Below are 21073 nucleotides of genomic sequence, written 5' to 3'. Positions count from 1 at the left end.
ATATAATTTATTTTCTCTCTTTTCCCCACTAGAATGTAAGCTCCACGAAGGCAAGGATCTTTGCCAGTTTTATTTATTGCTGTATCCCCGGTGCATAGTTCCAGGACCCCCTGTGGATACCAAAATCTGAGGATGCTTAAGTCCCTTAAATAAAAAAGTGTAGTATTTGCATATAACCTACGCATATTCTCCTGTATACTTTAAAATCACCTCTAGATTACTTATAATACTTAAAAAAAAGTAACTGCTATGCCAATAGTTGTCTCATCACAATGGAAGACTTGCTGTGGAAAGGCCATTCTCCTCTATGAGTTTCTTGAACTCTTCTGGGAATGCTGATGCTGCCTGGGCATCAGCCAATGAGATCCGCCCCGTGATCTTGAAGTTCTTGAGGCTGTAGCGCTTTCCAGAGCTAGCCAGCCATCCCTTACTAGGGTGAACCTCCTTCCTCTCACTGTCCTCAACCCCCTCACAACTTAGCCTTTGACGGATTGCTCTGACCCCTTCACTGCTTTTTAGGAGCCATTGTTTCACAGAAACAAAGGGTGCACACAAGCAGCAAATGAATGAGATGCGAGGCGAACAATGTTCAAACGAGTGCTGGAGAGATTGAGGATCTGTGCAGTGGCTGAGGCTTCAGCAGGGGATGCCTACACATCACTGCATTCACGTTCATTCACATAGTGCTTGGCACGCAGCAAATGCAAGTTTTGCTTTTTAGAATTTTCTTTCTTTTCCCGAAAATTTTTGATCCGTGGTCGGTTGAATCCGTGGATGTGGAACCCGCGGATACAGAGGGTGGACTGTATAGTGCCCAGTTCATAGCACAGGCTCAAATATTTGTTAAATGAATAAATGACTGCTCAGAAGTGCCATTCATAGGACCCTGGACTAAAAAACAACAACCTACAGTGTTCTTAAGGAATGCTCTATGCTGGCGCAGGTAAGTATGCCATAAAAAACAAAAACAAGAAATAAACCAGTTGCTATCGAGCCAATTCCGACTCATGGCGATCTCACATGTGTCAGAATAGAACTGTGCTCCATAGGGTTTTCAATGGCTGATTTTTTGGAGGTAGATCACCAGGCCTTTCCTCCGAGGCTCCTTTGGGTAGACTTGAGCCTCCGACCTTTCGGTTAGCAGCTGAGTGCATTACCCGTCTGCACCACCCTGAGAGTCCATCGATGCGTGTATTTGCTGACCAGCTGGATAAATGCATAAATGACCACTGGATTCAGGGATGCAGACAGCATCCCCATCTGAGACTGGAAGGTTCAGGGTCCTGGAGGGTAAGCACAGCTGCTCGGGAATCTCTGGGCCCACAGTGCTAGCTCCCCTAGGTGCTGGCCTGGCTTTGATGGGTGTAACACTAACTGGAACAGCTTCTCTCCCTGCTTAAAACCCTTCTGTGGCCTCTATTGCTTGTTAGAGAAGGACAACCAACTCCCACCCAAATCCTACAAGGCTTTCCAAGGTCTAACCCTGTCTTCCTCTCTGGCTTCATTGTTCACCAAACTCTCCCATGACCCCTCACTCCAACATCCCTGGCCTTTCCTTTCCTTGAATGGCCCCCATTCCTCTGGGGTCCAGGTCTTTGCATATGCTGATCCTCTGCCTGGAACCCCCTTCTCCCTCACTGCCTAGGTAATGTTTATAGACACTCAATCTCAGCTGAGGCATTACTTCCCCTGTTATTGTCTCCTATACCCACCGGTGACATTACAGTTCCCACAGCTTTCAGTACGTAACCCCATGGTAACGGTCCTCGGTGTGATTAATGACAGCAGGACCGTGTCTATTTTGCTCCCTGCAGCCTCCCCGTACACTGCCTGGCACCAGTTGTTGTTAGCGGCCAAGCTGCTGTTGAGTTGACTGACTCATGGTGACCCCATGCGTGTCAGAGTAGAACTGTGCTACATAGGGTTCTCAAAGGCTGATTTTTCAGAAGTAGATCACCAGGCCTTTTTTCTGAGGTACCTCTGGGTAGACTTGAACCTCCAACTTTTTTTTTGTTTGTTTTTGTTCTTTTCTTCTTTTTTTTTTAAATTGTGCTTTAGGTTAAAGTTTACTGCTCAAGTTAATTCCTCATACAAAAAAATTTATACACATATTGTTTTGTGATATTAGTTGCAATCCCCACAATGTGACAGCACACTCCCCCTTTCCATCCTGGGTTCCCTGTGTGCATTCAACCAGTTCCTGTCCCTTCCTGCCTTCTCATCCTGCCTCCAGACAGGAGCCACCCATTTGGTTTCATGTATCTGACCGAACTAAGAAGCACACTCCTCCTCATGTGTATTATTTTTTGTTTTATAGTCCTGTCTAATCTTTGTCTGAAGAGTGGGTTTCAGGAATGGTTTAAGTTCTGGGTTAACAGAACATCCAGGAGTCATAGTTTCGGGGGTTCCTCCAGTCTCTGTCAGACCACTGAGTCTGGTCTTTTTATGTGAATTTGAGTTCTGCTCCACACTTTTCTCCTGCTCTGTCTGGGACTCTCTGTTGTGTTCCCTGTCAGGGTGGTCACTGGTGGTAGCTGGGCACCACCTAGTTCTTCTGGTCTCAGGCTGGTGGAGTCTCTGGTTTACGTGGTCCTTTAGTCTCTTGGGCTAATATTTCCCTTGTGTCTTTGGTTTTCTTCATTCTCCTTTGCTCCAAGAGGGATTGGACCAATTGATATATCTTAAATGGCTGCTCGCGAGCTTTTAAGACCCCAGATGCCACTCACAAAGTGGAATGCAGAACGTTTTCTTAATAAACTGTGTTATGCCAATTGACCTAGATGTCCTCTGAAACTATGGCCCCCAGGCCCCAGCCCCAGCTACTCAGTCCTTCAAAGTGTTTGGATGTGTCCAGGAAACTTCTTAGCTTTTGCTTTGGTCCAGTTGTGCTGACTTCCCCTGCATTGTGTGTTGTCCTTCCCTTCACCGAAGTTGACCCTTATCTACTATCTAGTTAGTGAATTCCCCTCCTCCTCCTCCTCATCCTCATAACCATCAACGAATGCTTTTACTTCGAACCTTTTGAGTAGTAGCCTGGTGCTTAACATTTTGTGCCACCCAGGGACTTCCGTGGATGCTCAGGAAATAGCATCTGTACTACACAAGCCCCCAGAGCTCTCCAGGTGGAGCTGTGTTGGGCACTGTGAAGCGGAGCTGCGGATGTGAGGGAACTGCTTTAAGTGCAGAGAGTCCCCAGCGACCTGGCCTCACAGCTCAGAAGCAGCAAATCAAAGGTTTCACTTCAGAAATGCAGATGCACTTGTGGGAGGAAGTTCTCTTTGTAGGAAGCCCTTCATGAAGTCTTCAACTCCAAAGTTGCCTGTAGCCGCAGCCCAGGCCCCCAGAGGGACCCTTTCAGAAGATCACACTCTTGCCCTGTCAGCCTTAGAACTGCCAGAGCGTTTCTAGAGGGTCAGCCTTCACGCCGACCTGCATTTAAATGCTCTGTTTCAGTCTCAGCACAAGTACCTGAAACATGTCTGCCTTGCATGAAAATTCGCAAAGACCTCTGTGAGTGGATGCTCCCTATTTCTATTTCGAGCTGTGTGGTGTTGACATGTGTCCCACGAAGAACTCTTGAACCTGTTGAATGTGGAAGGAGAGGCAGGGTAGCCACCTCCCAGGAGCCCCCTCTGTAGGCTGGATTTCCACCAGAGGTCTGCGGCAATGCAGTAGCTGCTCAGGAGGCAGCAGAGGCTCACAGCCTGACTCCACCACCTAACAGCTGTGTGAACTTAGACATGTTACTTGACCTCTCTGAGCTTGTATTTCCTCATCTATAAAATGGATCTTATAACAATAACCACCTTGAAATGTCATTGAGATTTAACTGGGACTCTCTGTGGAAACCTCTTAGGGCAGTGCCTGGCACACTGTTGTGTTGTTGTTGTTAGCTGCCCCTCCAGGCAGCCCCAGACTCATGGTGACCCCATACAGAATGGAACAAAATGCTGCCCAGTCCTTCACCATTCCCATGATTAGTTGCACATCAGGCCATTGTGATCCATAGGGTTTTCATTGGCTGATTTTCAGAAGTAGATCACCAGGCATTTCTTCCTAGTACATCTTTAGTCTGGAAGCTCCGCTGAAACCTGTTCAGCATCACAGCAACACACAAGCCTACACTGACAGATGGGTGGTGGCTGTGCATGAGGTGCACTGGCTGGGCTCAAATCTGGGTCTCCTGCATGGAAGGCGAGGATTCTACCACTAAATCACCAATGTCCCCCTGGCACATTGTTGTTGGGTGTTATTGAGTCATTTTCGACTCATAGCAACCCCACGTGACAGAGTAGCCCTGCCCCATAGGGTCTTCTTGGCTGTAATCTTTACAGAAGCAGATTTCCAGGTTTTCTCCCATGTAGCCACTGGGTAGGTTTGAACCACCAAACTTTTGGTTAGTGGCTGAGTGCTTAACCATTTGCACCACCAGGGCTCCTGGCACATCAGTGTTCAGTAAAATTTGAATACACACACACACATATACACACATATCTCCACCCAATAATACATATAATTATTGAAAGATCTATAACGATCTCTTTGCATTCTATTCTTTTTCCAGAGTAATAGTCTACAGTGAGAATCAGATCACGTCATTCTCCTGCTTAAAATTCTTCCTTGGGCCATCTAAGATACATCAATTTGTCCCAACCAACCTGGAACAAAGGAGAATGAAGAACACCAGAGACACAAGGAAAATATTAGCCCGAGAGACAGAAAGGGCCATGTTAAACCAGAGACTCCAACAGCCTGAGACCAGAAGAACTAGATGGTGCCCGGCTACTACCAATGACTGCCCTGACAGGGAACACAACAGACAGTCCCTGAGGGAGCAGGAGAAAAGTAGGGTGCAGAACTCAAATTCTAGTAAAAAGACCAGGCTTAATGGTCTGACTGAGACTGGAGGGACTCCGGAAGACATGGCCCATGGACTCTCCGTTAGCCCAGAACTGAAACCATTCCGGTAGCCAACTCTTCAGACATAGATCAGACCCGACTATTGGACATAAAATGATACTCATGAAGAGTGTGCTTCTTAGCTCAAGTAGATACATGAGACTAAATGGGTAACTCCTGTCCCGAGGCGAGATGAGAAGGCAAAAAGGGACAGGAGCTGTCTGAGTGGACATGGGAAATCTGGGGTGGAAAGCAGGCGTGTGCTGTCACATTATAGGGTCATATAGCAATGCGTGTATAAATTTTTGCATGAGAAACTGACTTGAACTCTGTAAACTTCTACTTAAAGCACGCGCAAAAAAATCCTTCCTTGGCCTCTACATTTCCCTTGTGATAAACAGCCAGTCCTCCCCATGGTCTACAAGGCCTCACAGGTCCCTTCCCAAGCTTTTGGCTTACACCAACCTTTCTTTCATTATCTTTGCTCCACCTCATGGCCTTCTTAGTTTCTTGAATGTAAGATTTTTTCACCTTGGGGACTTCATAAAACATGTTCTTCCTACTTCTTCTTCTCCTTTCACTAGCTAGGAAATTCTGCTCTACCCCCTATCTGAAATTCCTAATTTACCGGTTAGCTTTTTTTATTGTCTTTCTCCCCCATTCCATGTTTCTTGAGATCAGGGACCTCATCTGTTATGCTAGCCGCCGTACTTCCAGCTCCCAGAACAGCGCCTGGCACACAGTGGGTGCCCAAAAAAAACCTGAATGAGTGAAGGGCTCTCTCAGCTCCTGGCCTAGTGCAGGCCTCCCGTGACCCCCTTCCACAGATGCCATGAATGCCCGACAGTGCCTGGAAGTGTCCTCTACTGCTGCTGTCTGCTGAGGGCTGCTCTGGGCCAGGGCCTGTGCCAGGACTCATAAGGGCTGCTGTGCCCAGAGCCAGCCACTGTCCAAAGATGTGGTCAGCCCCCTCCAGCTGGCTGCAGGCAGCTTCCTGTCCCTCTGTCTGGACAAAGAAAGGCCAGGGTATAGTCAGCACCGAAGAGTTGCTCTAGAAAGTGCTCTGGAGAGTCTCCCGGCATGAGGGGCACAGAAAGCAACAGCTGGCATTGCTAGAGAAGACCCATCTGTCAGGACAGACCCCGCCAGAGCCACTGACAGGTACCTGAGGGCACTGTGGCAGCACCCTGGGTTTGCCTTCTCCCTCTTAAAGGCAGGCAGCAGGTTCAAGGAGACCTGTGACTGTCTACTGCAAATCTCCAACAAGCCAGGCCACTGGGCTGAACACCTAGGGACCTGGGCCCCTGCCAATTGGAGGCAGTGGTTTAGTGGTTAAAGGATGGGCCTTAGGGTCAGACATACCCGGGTTCGAGTTTGAGCTCTGCTGCTTACTACTGGCAGTGTGATCATAAACAGTTATTCAACCTTCCTGAGCCTCAGTTATCTCATCTGCAAAATGGAAATAATAATACCTGCCCTGTAGAGCTATTGGGAGAATGACATGAGCTAGCATATGAAAAAAAATTCAGCACAGCACCTGGCCCATGGTGCTATAAATGGCAATTGCTTCGTTTTCAGGGTGGACAAGGACATTCTTACTTTCTTAAAGGCCAAGGGGGGCAGAATTTCCTAGATTCCTCCTGATGCCAGAGCACATACTGTTGGTACTACTCTCTATGCTTGTCTCTTCCTGTATTGCTCGGCCCTTTTCCTGCATGTGTGCCCATCGCCCTACCAAAAGTACAGATGAGGAAAAAGCTCCATCCATCAAGCTGCTTTCTGTACTCCGTACCCCCATCCTCTAGCCTCGTCGGTGTCAGTCTCCTCAGTCAATCTGTTCTAGTCATCACCCCCTGCCACGCCCACTTTCAAAGAGTTGTGTCTCAGCCCTGAGCCCTCCAGGTCAAGTCCCTGTGTATGCGTGTACGTATGTGTGTATGTGTATGTGTGTATGTGTGTGTGTGTGTGTGTGTGTGTGTGTGTGTGTGTATGGGGGTGTACACCCACATACATGCTGCCAGTCTGCTTCCCACGATGCCCTCAGACCCCCAAATCCTAATACAAATTCCTCTTGCCAATAATTGTGCCGGGGGGAGACATGCCATCTTCCCCTTATCCTCTCCCTGGGATATCAGTTATAGGAAAACAGATTCAAACTCAGTAGCAGAACTTCCCAGATAAAGGATACTCATCTGGGTGGATTGCAGGGGACATCACACACCAGCACTAGATACTAGATACTTCTCTAGCTATCATGAAGATGCAGGCTTGCTGAATTGGTTCTAGAACCAGGAGAGTCTGGTGTTAGTGACAATTCCCTTCCTTGGAAGCACACAGACTTGCAGTTTCAATTCTTCCAGAATGGTGAGGTAAGTCCAAGCCTACAAGGCTAATGGTACAGCAATAATTGAACTTTCTGAAGCTGGCTGAGGCTCTCCCTTTGCAGACAGTACTTGTGTCAGGGACCTTGGGGACCAAGATGTCCTGCCTCTGCTTCTGCCCTGCTTTCAATAGATCTTTTAGACTTGCCTTTTAAATCCGGAACTTGATGTTGACTTAGAGCGGATGCCTCTGTGTGTTCTTGGCCTGCTAGTGTGTAATGCACCTGAGAGGCTCTCAAAGTCTTGTCCACGGAACAGTGGGGGTTCTTGAGGTCCTTTCAGGGGTCTTTGAGGTCAAAACTATATTTGCAGTAAGATTAAAACACTATTTGACTTTTTCACTGTGTTGATATTTGCCCTGAGGGTACAAAATCAACGGAGGGTAAAGCTGTGGATGCCTTAGCATGAAGCAAGGTAGCGGCACCAGACTTGCACTAAAACCCAATTGCCATTGGGTCACCTCTGACTCATGGCGACCCCATGTGTGTCAGAGAACTGTGCTCCACAGGGTTTTAATGGCTAAATTTTCAGAAGTAGATTGCCGGGCCTTTCTTCCTAGGTGTTTCTGGGTGGACTCAAACCTCCAACCTTTCAGTTAGCAGCACTAACGGTCAATATATTCTTTATCTCCATGCATTTGTAGGTTAAAAAAAAAAAGCCAGTTTCACTTAAGAACGTCTTTGATAAAGCAGTAAAAATTAGTAACTGTATTAAATCTTGACCCTTGAGTATACATCTTTTTAATATTCTATGTGGTCAAATGGGAAGTGCACATCAAGCACTGGTGCTGCCTATGAATAGGATGGTTGCCTTGAGGAGAAGCACCTGTGTAATTGAGTTGTGCGTGAAACTAGTCTTTTTTTTTCCTTCCTTGAAACGTCATTTTTACTTAAAAGGATTACACAAACTGTTATTTAGATGTGGGTATTTAGTGGACACTTTCTCAAAAATGAACCAAGTCAGCCTGTCACTTCCAGGAAAACAACTGACAGTATTTGTGGTCAATGATAACATTTGAGCTTTCAAGTGAAAATTAAAATTCTGGAAAAGCTGTAACTGCCACTGTAAGCTTGACAGCTTCAGCACACTTAAAAACTTTTCTGATTAGAGTGGTGTTGATATTAGTGGATGTGTTATTTTTTTTTTTTAACAATTTTTTTTTTTTTTATTCAGGTGAAGGCATACAGAACAAATAGTTTCTCATGAAACAGCAGTACACATATTGTTTTATGACATTGGTTAATAACCCCACAACATGTCAACCCTCTAACTTCTCAACCTTTTTTTTTTGGTGAAAATACACATAGCCAAATACACACCATTTCAAAAATTTCTACGTGCACAGTTCAGTGACATTGACTACGCTCTTCCAATTGTGCTGCTATTCTCACTTAAGATGAAGGCTTAAGAACAAAATAGTTTCTCATTTAACAGTTACTACACATGTTGCCCTATGACAATGGTTAACAATCTCACAACAGGATGTGTCATTTTTTATATTATATAACACACAAATGGTATCATTTGGAAGATCTACGTAACTCAGCAAACCAATATTTTCCAAATGACCAATGTGTGATGTTACAAGATCAAATATGAGTAAAAATTCTATTCAACGTGCAAGACAGACCAGTGGAGTTTAATGTAATGGAGTGTAAAAAGTTCATTGGGATGGTTCCATGTTCCACACTGCAACTAACCTTTAAGAAGCTACCACTTGTCAGGTTTTGGTATAGTATCAGGGAAGAATATCCACAAAATGGCTATCAAAATACTCCTTCCTCTTCTAAACGCATACTTGTGGGAAACCAGATTTCCTTCTGGTACTTCAACCAAAACAGCATATCGCAGTAGACTGAATGCTGAAACAGATGTGAAAATCCAACTGTCTTCTATTAAGCCAGGCACTAAAGAGATTTGCAAAAATATAAAACAACACCACTCTTCTCAATTAAATTTCTTTGGTTTTGTTTTTCATAAAAATATATTATTTATATAAGCATGTAATGGGTATTGTTATTTTAAAATGGATTAATAAAACGTATTTAAAAAATTTCTCAGTTTTAGTTTCTAATATTGTGAGTTTCCATAGATATAACCCACATAAAACTTCTTGGGGTCCTTGATGCTTTTTTAAAGCATTAAGGGGTCCTGAGACCCAAATGTTTGAGAATTGCTGGTGTAATGGATAAAAGCCTGGGCTTTCGGGCCAAACATGTTCTCTAATCCTGATTGGGCCACTTACTGATGGTGACACTTGGGCAAGTGCTTTTGATCTTCCTAAAGGTTCCTCGGGGCCCTGGTGGTGCATTGGTTAAGAGCTCTGCTGCTAACCAAAAGGTCTGCAGTTTGAATCTACCAGCTGCTCCTTGGAAAACTGCTGGGAAAGTTCTACTCTGTCCTACAGGGTTGCTAGGAAGTGGAATTGACTTGACAGCAATGGTCAACGGATACTAGTTCCTCAGAGTCCCTGGGTGGTGCAAAGGGTTAACACTCTTGACTGCTAACCAGAAGGCTGCAGGTTCAAGTCCACTCAGAGTAGCCTCTGAAGAAAGGCCTGGCAATCTACTTCTGAAAAATCAGCCATTGAAAACCCTATGGAACACAGTTCTACTCTGACACACATGGGGTCACCATGAGTTGGCAACCAGTTACTGATTAATAGTTCCTTATCGTTAAACACGGATGAACTTTGAAAACACTATGCTGAGTGAAATAAGTCAGTCACAAAATGACAAACACTGTATGATCCCACTTACATGAAACATCTAGAATAGACAAGTGTATTGAGACCAAAGTTTATTACTAGTCACCAAGGGTGGCTGGGTCGGGGCAAGAGGAACTCATTGCTTACGGGGACACTAAGCTTCTGTTAAGGGGGATGGAAAAATGTGAAATGGATAGTGGTGATGGTTGCACAACATGATGAATATAACCAGTGTCACTGAATTGTACAGGTAAAAAATATTGACATGGCAAATGTTTTGTTATATATATATCTACCACAGTTAAAAAAAAAAAGAGGGCAAGTTCCTGCAGGCCTGCCTCAACAAGGACTCGTAAGGACCGGATTCACCAAGGCACGTGAATGAGGGCTCAGTCTGGCCTGACTCACCCAAGACCAGAGAAGAGAGAATGGAGAAGGGCACACAGCGTGAGGGCCATTGGGGGTTTGCAGAGGGCTGACGGGAAAAATCACTCCCACTCAGACAGTATTGCTCTGTCCTCTTAAGCTTCCAGTAGGCTCCCCAACCCTACCCTTCGGGGAAAAGCTGGGCAACTGTTTGTGTGTTTTTTTTCCTTTCTTTTCAGTGTATTAAGTGTAATTTTATTTTGTAAGTTGGCAGCTCTGCCCCAGAAAACTAACAATGCTGGAGGGAGGTGGAAAGCAAGCCGCAAGCATTGGCCACCCCAGGTCAGGACTCAGCCGATGTCCCTGAACCAGAGGCCGCCACGTGGCATTTTTCTGGGTCTGCCAGTTTTCACTTTCCCTGACACCCCCTTTCCTGCTTACTTCTCCCCAGCACACCCTTAGCCTGGAGGATGCCAGATGCCCAAGAGATGGTTTAGGGACAGAAGCGAGGGCTGCTTTCCTTCGTGAGTTTTGGAAACCATACCCAGCCAAGGGAAGCACCACCATTTCCAAAGCAGGAAACCAGGTCTCCTCCCAAAGCTCTGAGGTTGACTTTGTAATTACATCCAATTATCTTCATTATTTCAACCTTTGTTTCAGGAGCTCTGGAGAAACGCATCCACGGCCTTGTTTTCACGGCATTTTCTTCCCTTTGACATGTGTCACTTGGCACTCAATTAGCCCAGGAAGGAAGCACGCACCTGGGTCATTTTCTGCAGCCCCTGCCTGTGGCACAGCCCAGCCCAAGGAAAGGGTGTGGTGCTCCCTCCACTGCATTTGCTCACGCAGATCTTTGAGGGCATGGCTCCAGACCAAACCCAGGGCTGACAAAGACTTTATAGCGACTGTCAAGACCTCTCCTCCTTCCTTCAGGCTGGCAGCTCTGGTTACAGCTTCCCTGAGCATTGGGAAATGCCAGGAGCCACAAAACCCACCCAAGAGTCTATCTGCTATTCTAAGAAACTGGCACACTAAGGCTCCACCCTCAGAGGCATTGGCAAGGCGGGTCAAAGCAGCACCTAGCAGGAGTCTGGATCTCATTCTTTGGCTTGGGTTTGCTAAACTGGCCTGGGGGAGTATGTGTGCACTGTGATTGTGAGAGAGTGGGAGTGCAGGCATGAGATACGTGTGTAGGGTGTGGGGGTGTGTGTGAGTGTGTCTTTCTGCTGGGCACTTGGGCTTCTCTCAGCCACTCACACTGGCTCTGCTTGCTCCCAACATGGGGCTCTTCTCAGTAGCAACTTCAGTAGGGAACACTCCTCCCTTCCTTCTCATTATCTTCTACTCACACTTCAGGTTGCAGCTCCAACATCATTTCCCAGAGAAGATTTCTCTGATTTTCACATCTAAGTCAGACCCCTCCACTTTCGGATGTCATAACAACCTTGCACCTCTTTTTGTGGCACTTTTTACAGTTGTCATTTTGCATGTGCTTCTGAAATGACTGAGCAAAGGTCTGCCTCCCCCAGCAAACTATGAGCTCACCACAATTTCACCAGTGTTGACACAGTATCTAACACAGAGGTGCACTCAATAAAGGTACTGACTGAACAACTGAATGAACGAATGAACGCAAATACGAATATGCTTTGTGTTGGCTGAGCGAGTGTGCAATGCCTGTCTGGTCCCAGCTGCACTGGTCCTGATACATTCCAGAAAGTTCCCCATGACTATGGGACTATGCCTTGTCCATCTGTCTGAGCTTTCTACAGGGGCAGAAATAAGGGTTTCTCTATAATATGAAGAGCCCTTCAGGATGGGAACAGCATTTCTTTCATTTAACTTGGAGCTTCTGGGGTAGGACCAAAACCTAAGGAGTTAGTGTCAGGAGCTTGGGCTGTGGGATAAGAAGGTTCTAGTTCTGAGTATCAACAGGACTCAATATGAAGACTGTTTCCTCATCTGGGAAATGGGCAGCACGTTTGATAGGGAGTTTTGAAGGTGGAAAAGATTTATATTAGTAAAAGCACTTTGTAAGCCGTGGTGCCCGCTGAACAATGTTTTTACAATTATCCTGCATGGACGCTGGTATCAGACTGAGAGATTGCCAAGAGCAGGAGGTTTGGGAAGACAAACAGAGTGCAGAGCAGGGGGCTGGGAGATTACATAGAAAATGAGACAATAACCTTCCTACTCGTATTCTGGAATACATTTAGGGAGAGCAGGATCAGACATGCCTCACCTGCCAGGTGGAGGCGAAGGGGTGCTTCCTATTCCTATATCAAAGCTGCTGTCACCTTGGGTAAGGTTCGACCCCCATCTTGCTGGGATCACCCTCAGGAGGCATCCTCCATGAATCTCTCTTTGCTTAGTGTACTGGGAATAAAGTGTGAAGGATGCCAGTGGTGGGGGACGGCAGCATACTCAGTGTGGGGTGAGACTACTTACAGCTCGGTCACGTCCTTGGGGATGCCTTTGGGGAGGGTGCGGAGCCCCTTGTTACTGCATCGTACCACCGTGTCCACGCAGGTGCACTGCTCTGGGCAACGTGGGCCCAGCTGGCAGCTGCTCTCATCATTGCCTGTGGAGAGAGCCCCGGAGAGGGTGAGCATGGCTGGAGACATACTCCACTAGGGGGAGCAGGTGAGCAAGGCTGGGTGACCCTGGCCAAGCTGCCTTAGCAAAGTGATACCTTCCTCTGCCTCCTCTGAGCCAGAACCAGGAATAAACTACCTGCTGGCCTCATCCATGGATGGAGGGGAAAGGATACATGCCTAGGGTGGGGAGGACGGTTGCCTGCCTTATACCACATTGACATAAAATGAAGAATATAAAGGAGGCTAACTGAGACCTGATTAACCAGAGTAATAGATAGGAAAGAGGTCACTTTAACCTGATCAAGAATAAGAAAAATAACTGAAGGAGCAGTCAGGGGTGGGGGGCAGAGCCCTGTCTATTCCCTTCCTCTTTCTCCCCTCCCTCAACTACACAGTCCCTCTGGGGTTGTGAGTATGTCTCCAGCTCCCATTATACCTTAACCTCAGTTAACTTGCAAACCAGTTAATCCTGTCCCTAGATAACCCATAGTTGATTAAGTAAAGAATTGCTGCTGGCTTGGTTTATGCAAAGTGCCCTATTGGCTCCTAAGACTCAAAGCCTCAGGTCTCCAGTACCCGCCCCCTAGCCAGTGAAGCTCTCATCATGTTACAGACAAGAAGACTGAGTCCCAGAGCTCCCGTATACAGTTGTGTAGGTTGTGTACTGCACAAGAGTACCACGTCTAGGGGGCACCAATTTCACTGTGGACAGGGTAGGTTCTTATACTTATCACAACAGTGTTATCAGAGATGGCAGCAAAGCGTCTTGTTTCAACAAAATCAGTGTATTATGATACATTTCCTACTGATGGAAGTAAAAGGTCTTTAGAAAGGGACACCTTTTCTTAATTTGCATGAAGGAGCCATGTGGGCTATAGCAGATCTGCAGAGCCCTTCAGCGCTCCAGCTGTGTGCCCGAGGGCAGAGTGGAATCGTATCTTAGGGAGGCCTGGCCTGCAGCTACCAGCGACACCTCTCCTCGCCTCCATCTCCCTTCTGCCTTCTCAGGTGTGCCACCCCGGTCTTCTCACCGTCGCAGGTGAAGTCCTGGATAGCCACGTCCTGGATGGGAATCTCCTTGAGGAAGAAGGGCTTCTGACACCTAGGGTTCCCGCTGACGATGCGTCTCTTCCTCAGCCACTTGCCGAGCCATGCCAGGTGGCAGTTGCAGTTGAAGGGGTTGGACAGGAGGTTGCTGGAAGGAGAGAAAGGCCTCTCTGAGTGGTTAGCCTTGACCCTTCTACTGTGCGAGCTGGCCCTGGGATCTGGTTCTGTAACCCTGGACCCCAGCTCTCCAGGTGGGGTCTGCTGCAGGTTCTGGGGAAGGAGGAGGAGGCCTGGGAAAGGGAATGCAGACTGCCTTCTAAAATCCAGAAGCAGTCTTTCCAAGTGTCTCATCCAGACTTCCACTGAAGGGCATGACCTTTGCCTCTTGCCACACTGCTACGAGTTGAAATGCATTCCCCCAAAAGGTATGTTGAAGTCATAACCCTTGGTACCTGTGAATGTGACCTTGTTTGAAAATAGGGTCTCTGAAGATATTACCAGCTAACACAAGGTCATACTGGAGTAGGGAGGGTCCCAATGCTAAATCACTGGGATCCTTAAAAAAGAGAAGAAGATTAAATCAGAGGTTAGGCAGAGAGGCAGAGCAGAGCAGGTAAACCATTATCAAAACGTTGGCTGTTAGTCTGAGTGAGATGGGAGCCCCTGGAGGATTAAATGCAGAGGAGTAACATGCTTTCACTTATATTGAACAGGATCCTATAATGAGAGACAGAGGAAGGATGGTTATGCGATGATGGAGGGAGATGCAACTATAAGCCAAGGAATGCAAAAATTGCTGGGGGCAGCCACCAGAAGCTAGGAGAGAGGCATGGAACAGATTCTCCCTCACAGTTCTTAGAAGGAATCAATATGGCTGATACCCTGATCTTGAACTCCCAGCCTCCAGAACTGGGAGACAATAAATTTCTCTTCTTAAAAGCCACCCACTTCGTAGTATTTTATTATGGCGGCCCTAGAAGACTAAGACACACGCCCTCCCTTGTTCATGAAGTCCTTCTGTGAAGCTGCCTTCAATTCTTCAGCAGGTTCTCTTCTCCACTTAGAGCTCTCACATGTGCAGTTCTTCCTGCCTGGAACGCTTCCCTCCTTGCAGTTTGCCTGGCTGGCTCCTCCCGCTCCTTTAGGCCTTATATTAAAAGACACCTCTTCAAAGAAGCCTTCCCTGAGCCCCTCATCTAAAGTAGGAACCTTCAGCCCTGTCACATTCCTGTCCCTCCACACCTTAATTTCTCATGTGTTCGTAATGTTTGGTTTCTGGGTTTAACGTTCGTCTTCCACACTGGACTCTTAAGTTCCATGAGGACAGGGACTAGGTGTGTTTGCCCCTGTATCTCCAGAAACTAGCATTCCATCACCGTCAGTGTTTTGTACCTATTTGTTGGATTAAATGGATGGATTGATGGAGGGCTGAATAGATGAGAGCAGCTATCGCTTTCTGCGTGTTTACTATAGGACTGCAGCCCTGGTGGCAAAATGGTTAAGAGCTCAGGCTGCTAACCAAAAGGTCAGCAGTTCAAATCCACCAGCCGCTTCTTGGAAGCCCTATGGGGCAGTTCTACTCTGTCCCATAGGGTCGCTATGAGTCAGAGTTGACTTGACGGCACACAGTTACAACAACTATAGGACTGGAACCATGCTAAGCTCTTTATAAATCCATAATCTCATTCATACTTGTCACAACAACCCTGCAAGGGAGGTAACATCATTGTCATTTCGCAGATGAGGAAAGTAAAGCTTAGAGAGGTTAAATAAGAGGGCCAGACGTCCCTTGAGAGGCTGTGGTATGACATGGCAATTCAGGGTTTGGGAGTCAGATATTCTTGGGTTTGAATCCTGGTTCTGACACTCAGTAGCTGTGCCACGTTGGGCAAGTCACTTCACATGTCAAAGCTGGTCCCCTTCCTGCTTTGTGACTCTGCCCCCTCTTGGTAGCTTATTTGTCTTTGGATTCCCAGTGTGCAGGCACACAGGAGGGGTATGTGTGAGCTAAAATAAGCCAACTCACGGGTGCTAGTTCCTAACCCATCATCCCCTTCTCTTGATGCCAGTTCATTCGTTTCTTCAACAGTTACATACTGGGCATCTAGTATGTGCCAGACACAGATCTAGGCACTAAGGATACGCTGTTGTTGTTGTGTGCCGTCTAGTTGATTCTGATTCATAGCTACTCTTTTGACAGACGAGAACTGCCCCATAGAGTCTCCTAGGCTGTAATGTTTACCGGAGCAGATGACCAGGTCTTTTCTCCCATGGAGCTGCTGCTGGGTTCAAACCACCAACTTTTTGGTTAGGAGCTGAGTGCTTAACCATTGTGCCACCAGGGCGGCGAATAAAAGAGACATTGCTAACCAAAAGGTCGGCAGTTTGAATCCACTAGCTGCTTCTTGGAAACCCTATGGGGCAAGTTCTACTCTGTCCTATAGGGTCGCTATGAGTCAGGATCAACTCGATGGCAACGGGTTTGGTTTTGGTTTGGTATATGCCTGTCCTTCTGGAACTTATATTCTAGCTGAAGGGAGGCAGACAATATACGATGAGTAAGTAAATTATATAGTGTATTAGGAAATGGTCAGTGCTACGGTTCTCGCCTTCCATGCAGGAGATCTGGGTTTGATTCCTGGTCAATGTACCTCATGTGCAGCCGCTACCTGCCTGTCATTGGAGGGCGGCGTGTTGCTATGATGCTGGACAGGTTTCAGTGGAGCTTCCAGACTAAAAGAGACTAGGAAGAAAGGACTGATGATCTGCTTCCAAAAATCAGCCAAGGAAAACCCTGTGGATCACAATGGTCCGATCCTATTGTGCATGGGGTAGCCATGAATTGGGGGCCACCTCGGTAGTGGCTAACAACAACAATACAGAAAAAATTAAGGAGAGCAGGCAGGGTTGGAAGAACCAGGAGTGAGGCAGAGGAGTGGAATGCGGGCGAGGCCAGCATCACAGAGCGATGGCACTTGAGCAAAGAATGAAAGGAGGGGGAGGGAGGTCAGAGGAAAGGGCTTCTGGGGTGTGGGAACAGCTAGTGCCAAACTCTAAGGCGAGGGTGGGCCCTGGTGGAGAAGGAAGAGCGAGGAGGCCAGGGGCTGGAATGGAGGGAGTGAGGGAGGCTAGTCGTGGGGGACTAGATCAAGTAGATGTGACTCTGGCTTTTACTCTGAGTGAGATGGGCACATGTGAGCACGACAATGGGCAGCAACTGCCTTTCTCTTCCGTCTCCCGAAGGATCTTTGGCAAAGGGAAGGGAGGGGAGAATGAACCAGCAGCCAAGGTTAACAGAGCCCCATAGAAATAATGAGAGCAATCGTAAAAGCTGACCTGTGTAGGTACTTTCTATATCTCAGGCCCCCTGCTGTGTGAAGCAGCCAGTGGCATCTTTTCGAAATCCCTATCTGATCCTATCACTGGTCTGACCTTCTCTTAAGCCTTCTCCTCCTTATACCACATCCTCTCTCAATCTGTGCTATGGCCATGTGGGGCTCTGCTCAGTCTTGCTTATTTGATCAGCTCCACCCCACCACAGGGCCTTTGCACATGCTTTTCTCGCTGAATGGAGTGCTCTTCTCACTTTCTCAACAAGCTAACTCCCACTCACCTTCCAGAACACAGTTCCAGTGTTCTTCAACAAAGCCTATGTGGGGTTTTCATAGCACTGTGGACTCTCCTTCTGTGGCACTTCACTATGCTTTGACTTCCAGGAGGGAGGGACCAGGGCTGCTTTGCTGTATTCTCAGCACCTAGATGGTGCCTGGTACATAGAGGGAGCCCAGTGAATGTTTACTAAACGGACAGATAGATATGTAATCTTGGCCAAAGACAGTAGGGAGTGGGAGGGGAAAGGTCTACAGAGGAGAGGCTCAGAGTGAGGGGTAGTGGGGCCAGAAGGACTTACATGGTGGATAGGGAGACAAGCGTGGTGAAGGCTCCGGGGGTGATGGTGGTGATGCGATTGTCATAGAGGGACAGCAGCCTCACTGAAGTCAGGCCAGCAAAGGTGTCGTTGCTCACACAGCTGACCAGGTTGCTCCTCAGCATCCTGCAGGGACAGGGGTGGGATGAGAGAGCACAGGCGTTTTCCTTTCCCTCCCACAATAGCACCCCATTGGGGTGTGTGTGCGTGCACGTGAGCGTGCATATGTGTGTAGACGGGTACTTTTGCCAACTCTCAGCTCTGACCAGCTACGTTGCTCAGGTTTATTCTGGGACAGCAGGGCCTGGATCCCCAGTTGGGCTCCATGGAAACGTGCTTGAACATTCTTGTTTGTGTGTGCTTTATTTATAGTAGACGCATATGTCACGTTTCTGTGTGTACACACGTGTATTGTCTGGTTGTTAACGTGTGCATGGATTTTTCCAGAAGGAGAGGGAGAATCAAGGAGTGGCTGTGGACCTCAGCTTGTGTGTGTGTGTGCACATGCTTGTTTGTATATAAGTTTATGTGTATGTTGCATGCGTCTTGTCTGTGTCATTTTATGTACGTGTATGTATGCCTATTTTTGTGGGTACATGAGTGAGTGTATGTGTGCCTCTGTCAGAGTGTTTCTGCTATGAATCTATATACTGGTGTACATCTGGGCGAATTTCTTCGAGAGTATGTGTGTGTGAATGTGTGCCTATGTGAATGTGTGTGGTAGGGGGTGGTCAGCATGCTAAGTTCTTTCCCATCAAAGTCTGGAAAATGATGACTCTCTGGCTCCAAGAAGGAAGGGGCTCAGCAGGCCCAGCCAGCTCCTGGATCCCGTCTACTGCCAGGCAACCTAACAGCCCAGCTCCAATGGCCTTGCCTTCCCATCTCCCTCAGGGCCTTGACCTGGGTTCCTGGGCACTCACAGTGTCTTGAGGCTGCTGAGGCCACGGAACATACGCCCGTGCACCGTCTCCAGCTGGTTCCCCGTCAGCATTAGCTCCTGCACGCTGGCCGCTCCGTCAAAGGCACCCTCACGCACCTCCTTGATCTTGTTGTTACTCAGGTTTCTAGAGGGAGGGGGCAGAACAGGAGAGAGTCAAGGGGGCAGGGGATCAGGACACAGAGAGGAATCACTAGCGCTGCAGCCAGCTGGGGACTCATAGGGACCCCTGGGCTGAGGGCTAGGAGGGGGTGGGAGCTCAGTTTTGGGCTCCCTGATGTTTGGTCTTCATACACCTGTGCCTCGGGGGTGGGGACCCCAGCCCCACACAGGTGTGACTAGCTTTGTGGAACAGACTGTATGGGATCTGAAGTGTTTTCAACGCCCCGGGGGGCTGGTATATTTAAAATAGTGATCTCAAAGGGATTTTCTCTCTTCCACAGATATTCTCATCAAGCAGTGCTTCTTAAGAGGTGGGTGGGAGAAAAATATCCCCTTCCCCCGTGCCCACAGGATAGGACATCTGTGAAACTTCTAGGTCTCTCACCAGTTAAGAATCGCTGATACAAATGGACACTTTGAGTTACTACCTGTTGAGCACTTACTGGGTATTAGGCACCATGTGAGGAATCTGGCCAATATAAACTCGTCAAATCCTCAAAACAATGCCTATCAGGTAGCTAGTACATTTTTATATTGAATTTCATCTTATTGTGGTAAAATACACACAACATAAAATTTGCCATTTTAACCATTTTCAATTGTACAACCCAATGACGTTAATCACACCCACAATGTTGTGCAACCATCACCACTATTTGTTTTCAAAACTCTTCCATCAACCTAAACGGAAATTCTCTAAGTTCTCCTTCCTGCCTCCCTCCAGCCTATGGTAACCACTAAATCTACTTTCCATCTCTATGCATTTGCCTAGTTTAGATACTTCATGTAAGTGGGATCATACAGTATTTGTCCTTTTGTATCTGACTTATTTCACTCAGCATAATGTTTTCAAGGTTCATCCATGTGATAGCATGTATCAGGACTTCATTCCTTTTTATGGCTAAGCAAGATTCAATTGAATGTATGTACCTCAACTACTGATAGACACTTAGTTGCTTCCACCTTTTGGCTATTGTGAATAATGCTGCAGTGAACACTGGTGTACAAGTATCTGTGTTCCTGCTTTCAATTCTTTTGGGTATATACTTAGGAGCGGAATTGCTGGGTCATATGTTGATTCTATGCGTCGGAATCAACTCTGACGGCAATGGGTTTGTTTTTTTTGTTTGTTTATGTTGATTCTATATTTAACTTTTTGAGGAACTGCCAAACTGTTTTCTACAGGGGCTGCATCATTTTACATTCCTACCAGCAATGCACAAGGATTCCAATTTTTCCACATCCTCTCTAATACTTATTGTTTTTGTTTTAATAATAATCATCCTAGTGAGATCCAAGCCCAAGCCCATTGCCGTCGAGTTGATTCCGACTCATAGTGACCCTATAGGACAGAGTAGAACTGCCCTATCCGGTTTCCAAGGAGCACCTGGTGGATTTGAACTGCTGACCTTTTGGTTAGCAGCCGTAGTTCTTAATCACTACGCCACCAGGGTTTCCTCCTAGTGAGACAGATACTATTTTTTGTTTCCATTTGGTGAATGAGGTGACTAAGGTTCAACCAATTAAGTAATTTGTCCACAAGTATACAGCTGAGAGAATTGGGCTTTGAGGCCAGGCTTGTTGGTACATTAAAAAGTACTACCCTGAACCTCCTCTTTTGCAAGTGAATGCTCCATGGGTTTTGCAGAATTCAAGGGACATTGTGTTTTCTGAACGTGGGCTCCTTCTCAAGTCCTTGGTGCACTCTGAGCTCTACGAGCAGCTTTTCTCTCCAGTGGCCAATGCTGACTCCACACCACAGGCCTCAAGAGAGATCAGAACAGCAAGTAGATCCTGCTGGAGCCATTCCTGCTGTGAGTTCCTAGGTTCCCTCTGGCAGGTGGGGGTATGAGGGGTCAGAGGAAAAGAATTTTGCTCCAGAGAGTCCGGCTTCTTGGGGAATTAAAGTACACGGAATGGGCAATGCAGAAGAATTAGAGCAGCTATGATATGAGAGGGCCTCCATTTCCTGACAACTGCTTCTTTAAATGAGCAAAACTAACATCACATTACTGCAAGGTTTGTGAATTGGATTTCCTCACGCCCAAA

General features: G+C 47.1%; 1 protein-coding gene across 1 annotated transcript in view; it reads right to left on the bottom strand.

Moving 5' to 3' along the window:
- Window positions 1-21073, bottom strand: part of SLIT3 (slit guidance ligand 3) — a 762848-nt gene that overhangs the window by 73399 nt on the left and 668376 nt on the right. The window contains 4 exon segments of the mRNA XM_004371219.2: window positions 12802-12934; window positions 13982-14145; window positions 17908-18051; window positions 18846-18989. Of these exon segments, the coding sequence (XP_004371276.1) occupies window positions 12802-12934; window positions 13982-14145; window positions 17908-18051; window positions 18846-18989 (585 nt within the window).

This window comes from Trichechus manatus, unplaced genomic scaffold, assembly GCF_000243295.1.
Source record: "Trichechus manatus latirostris isolate Lorelei unplaced genomic scaffold, TriManLat1.0 scaffold00011, whole genome shotgun sequence".
In the NCBI taxonomy this organism is placed as follows: domain Eukaryota; kingdom Metazoa; phylum Chordata; class Mammalia; order Sirenia; family Trichechidae; genus Trichechus; species Trichechus manatus.
The sequence above is the reverse complement of the archived record's forward strand: the minus strand, read 5'-3'. Positions and strand labels throughout refer to the sequence as shown.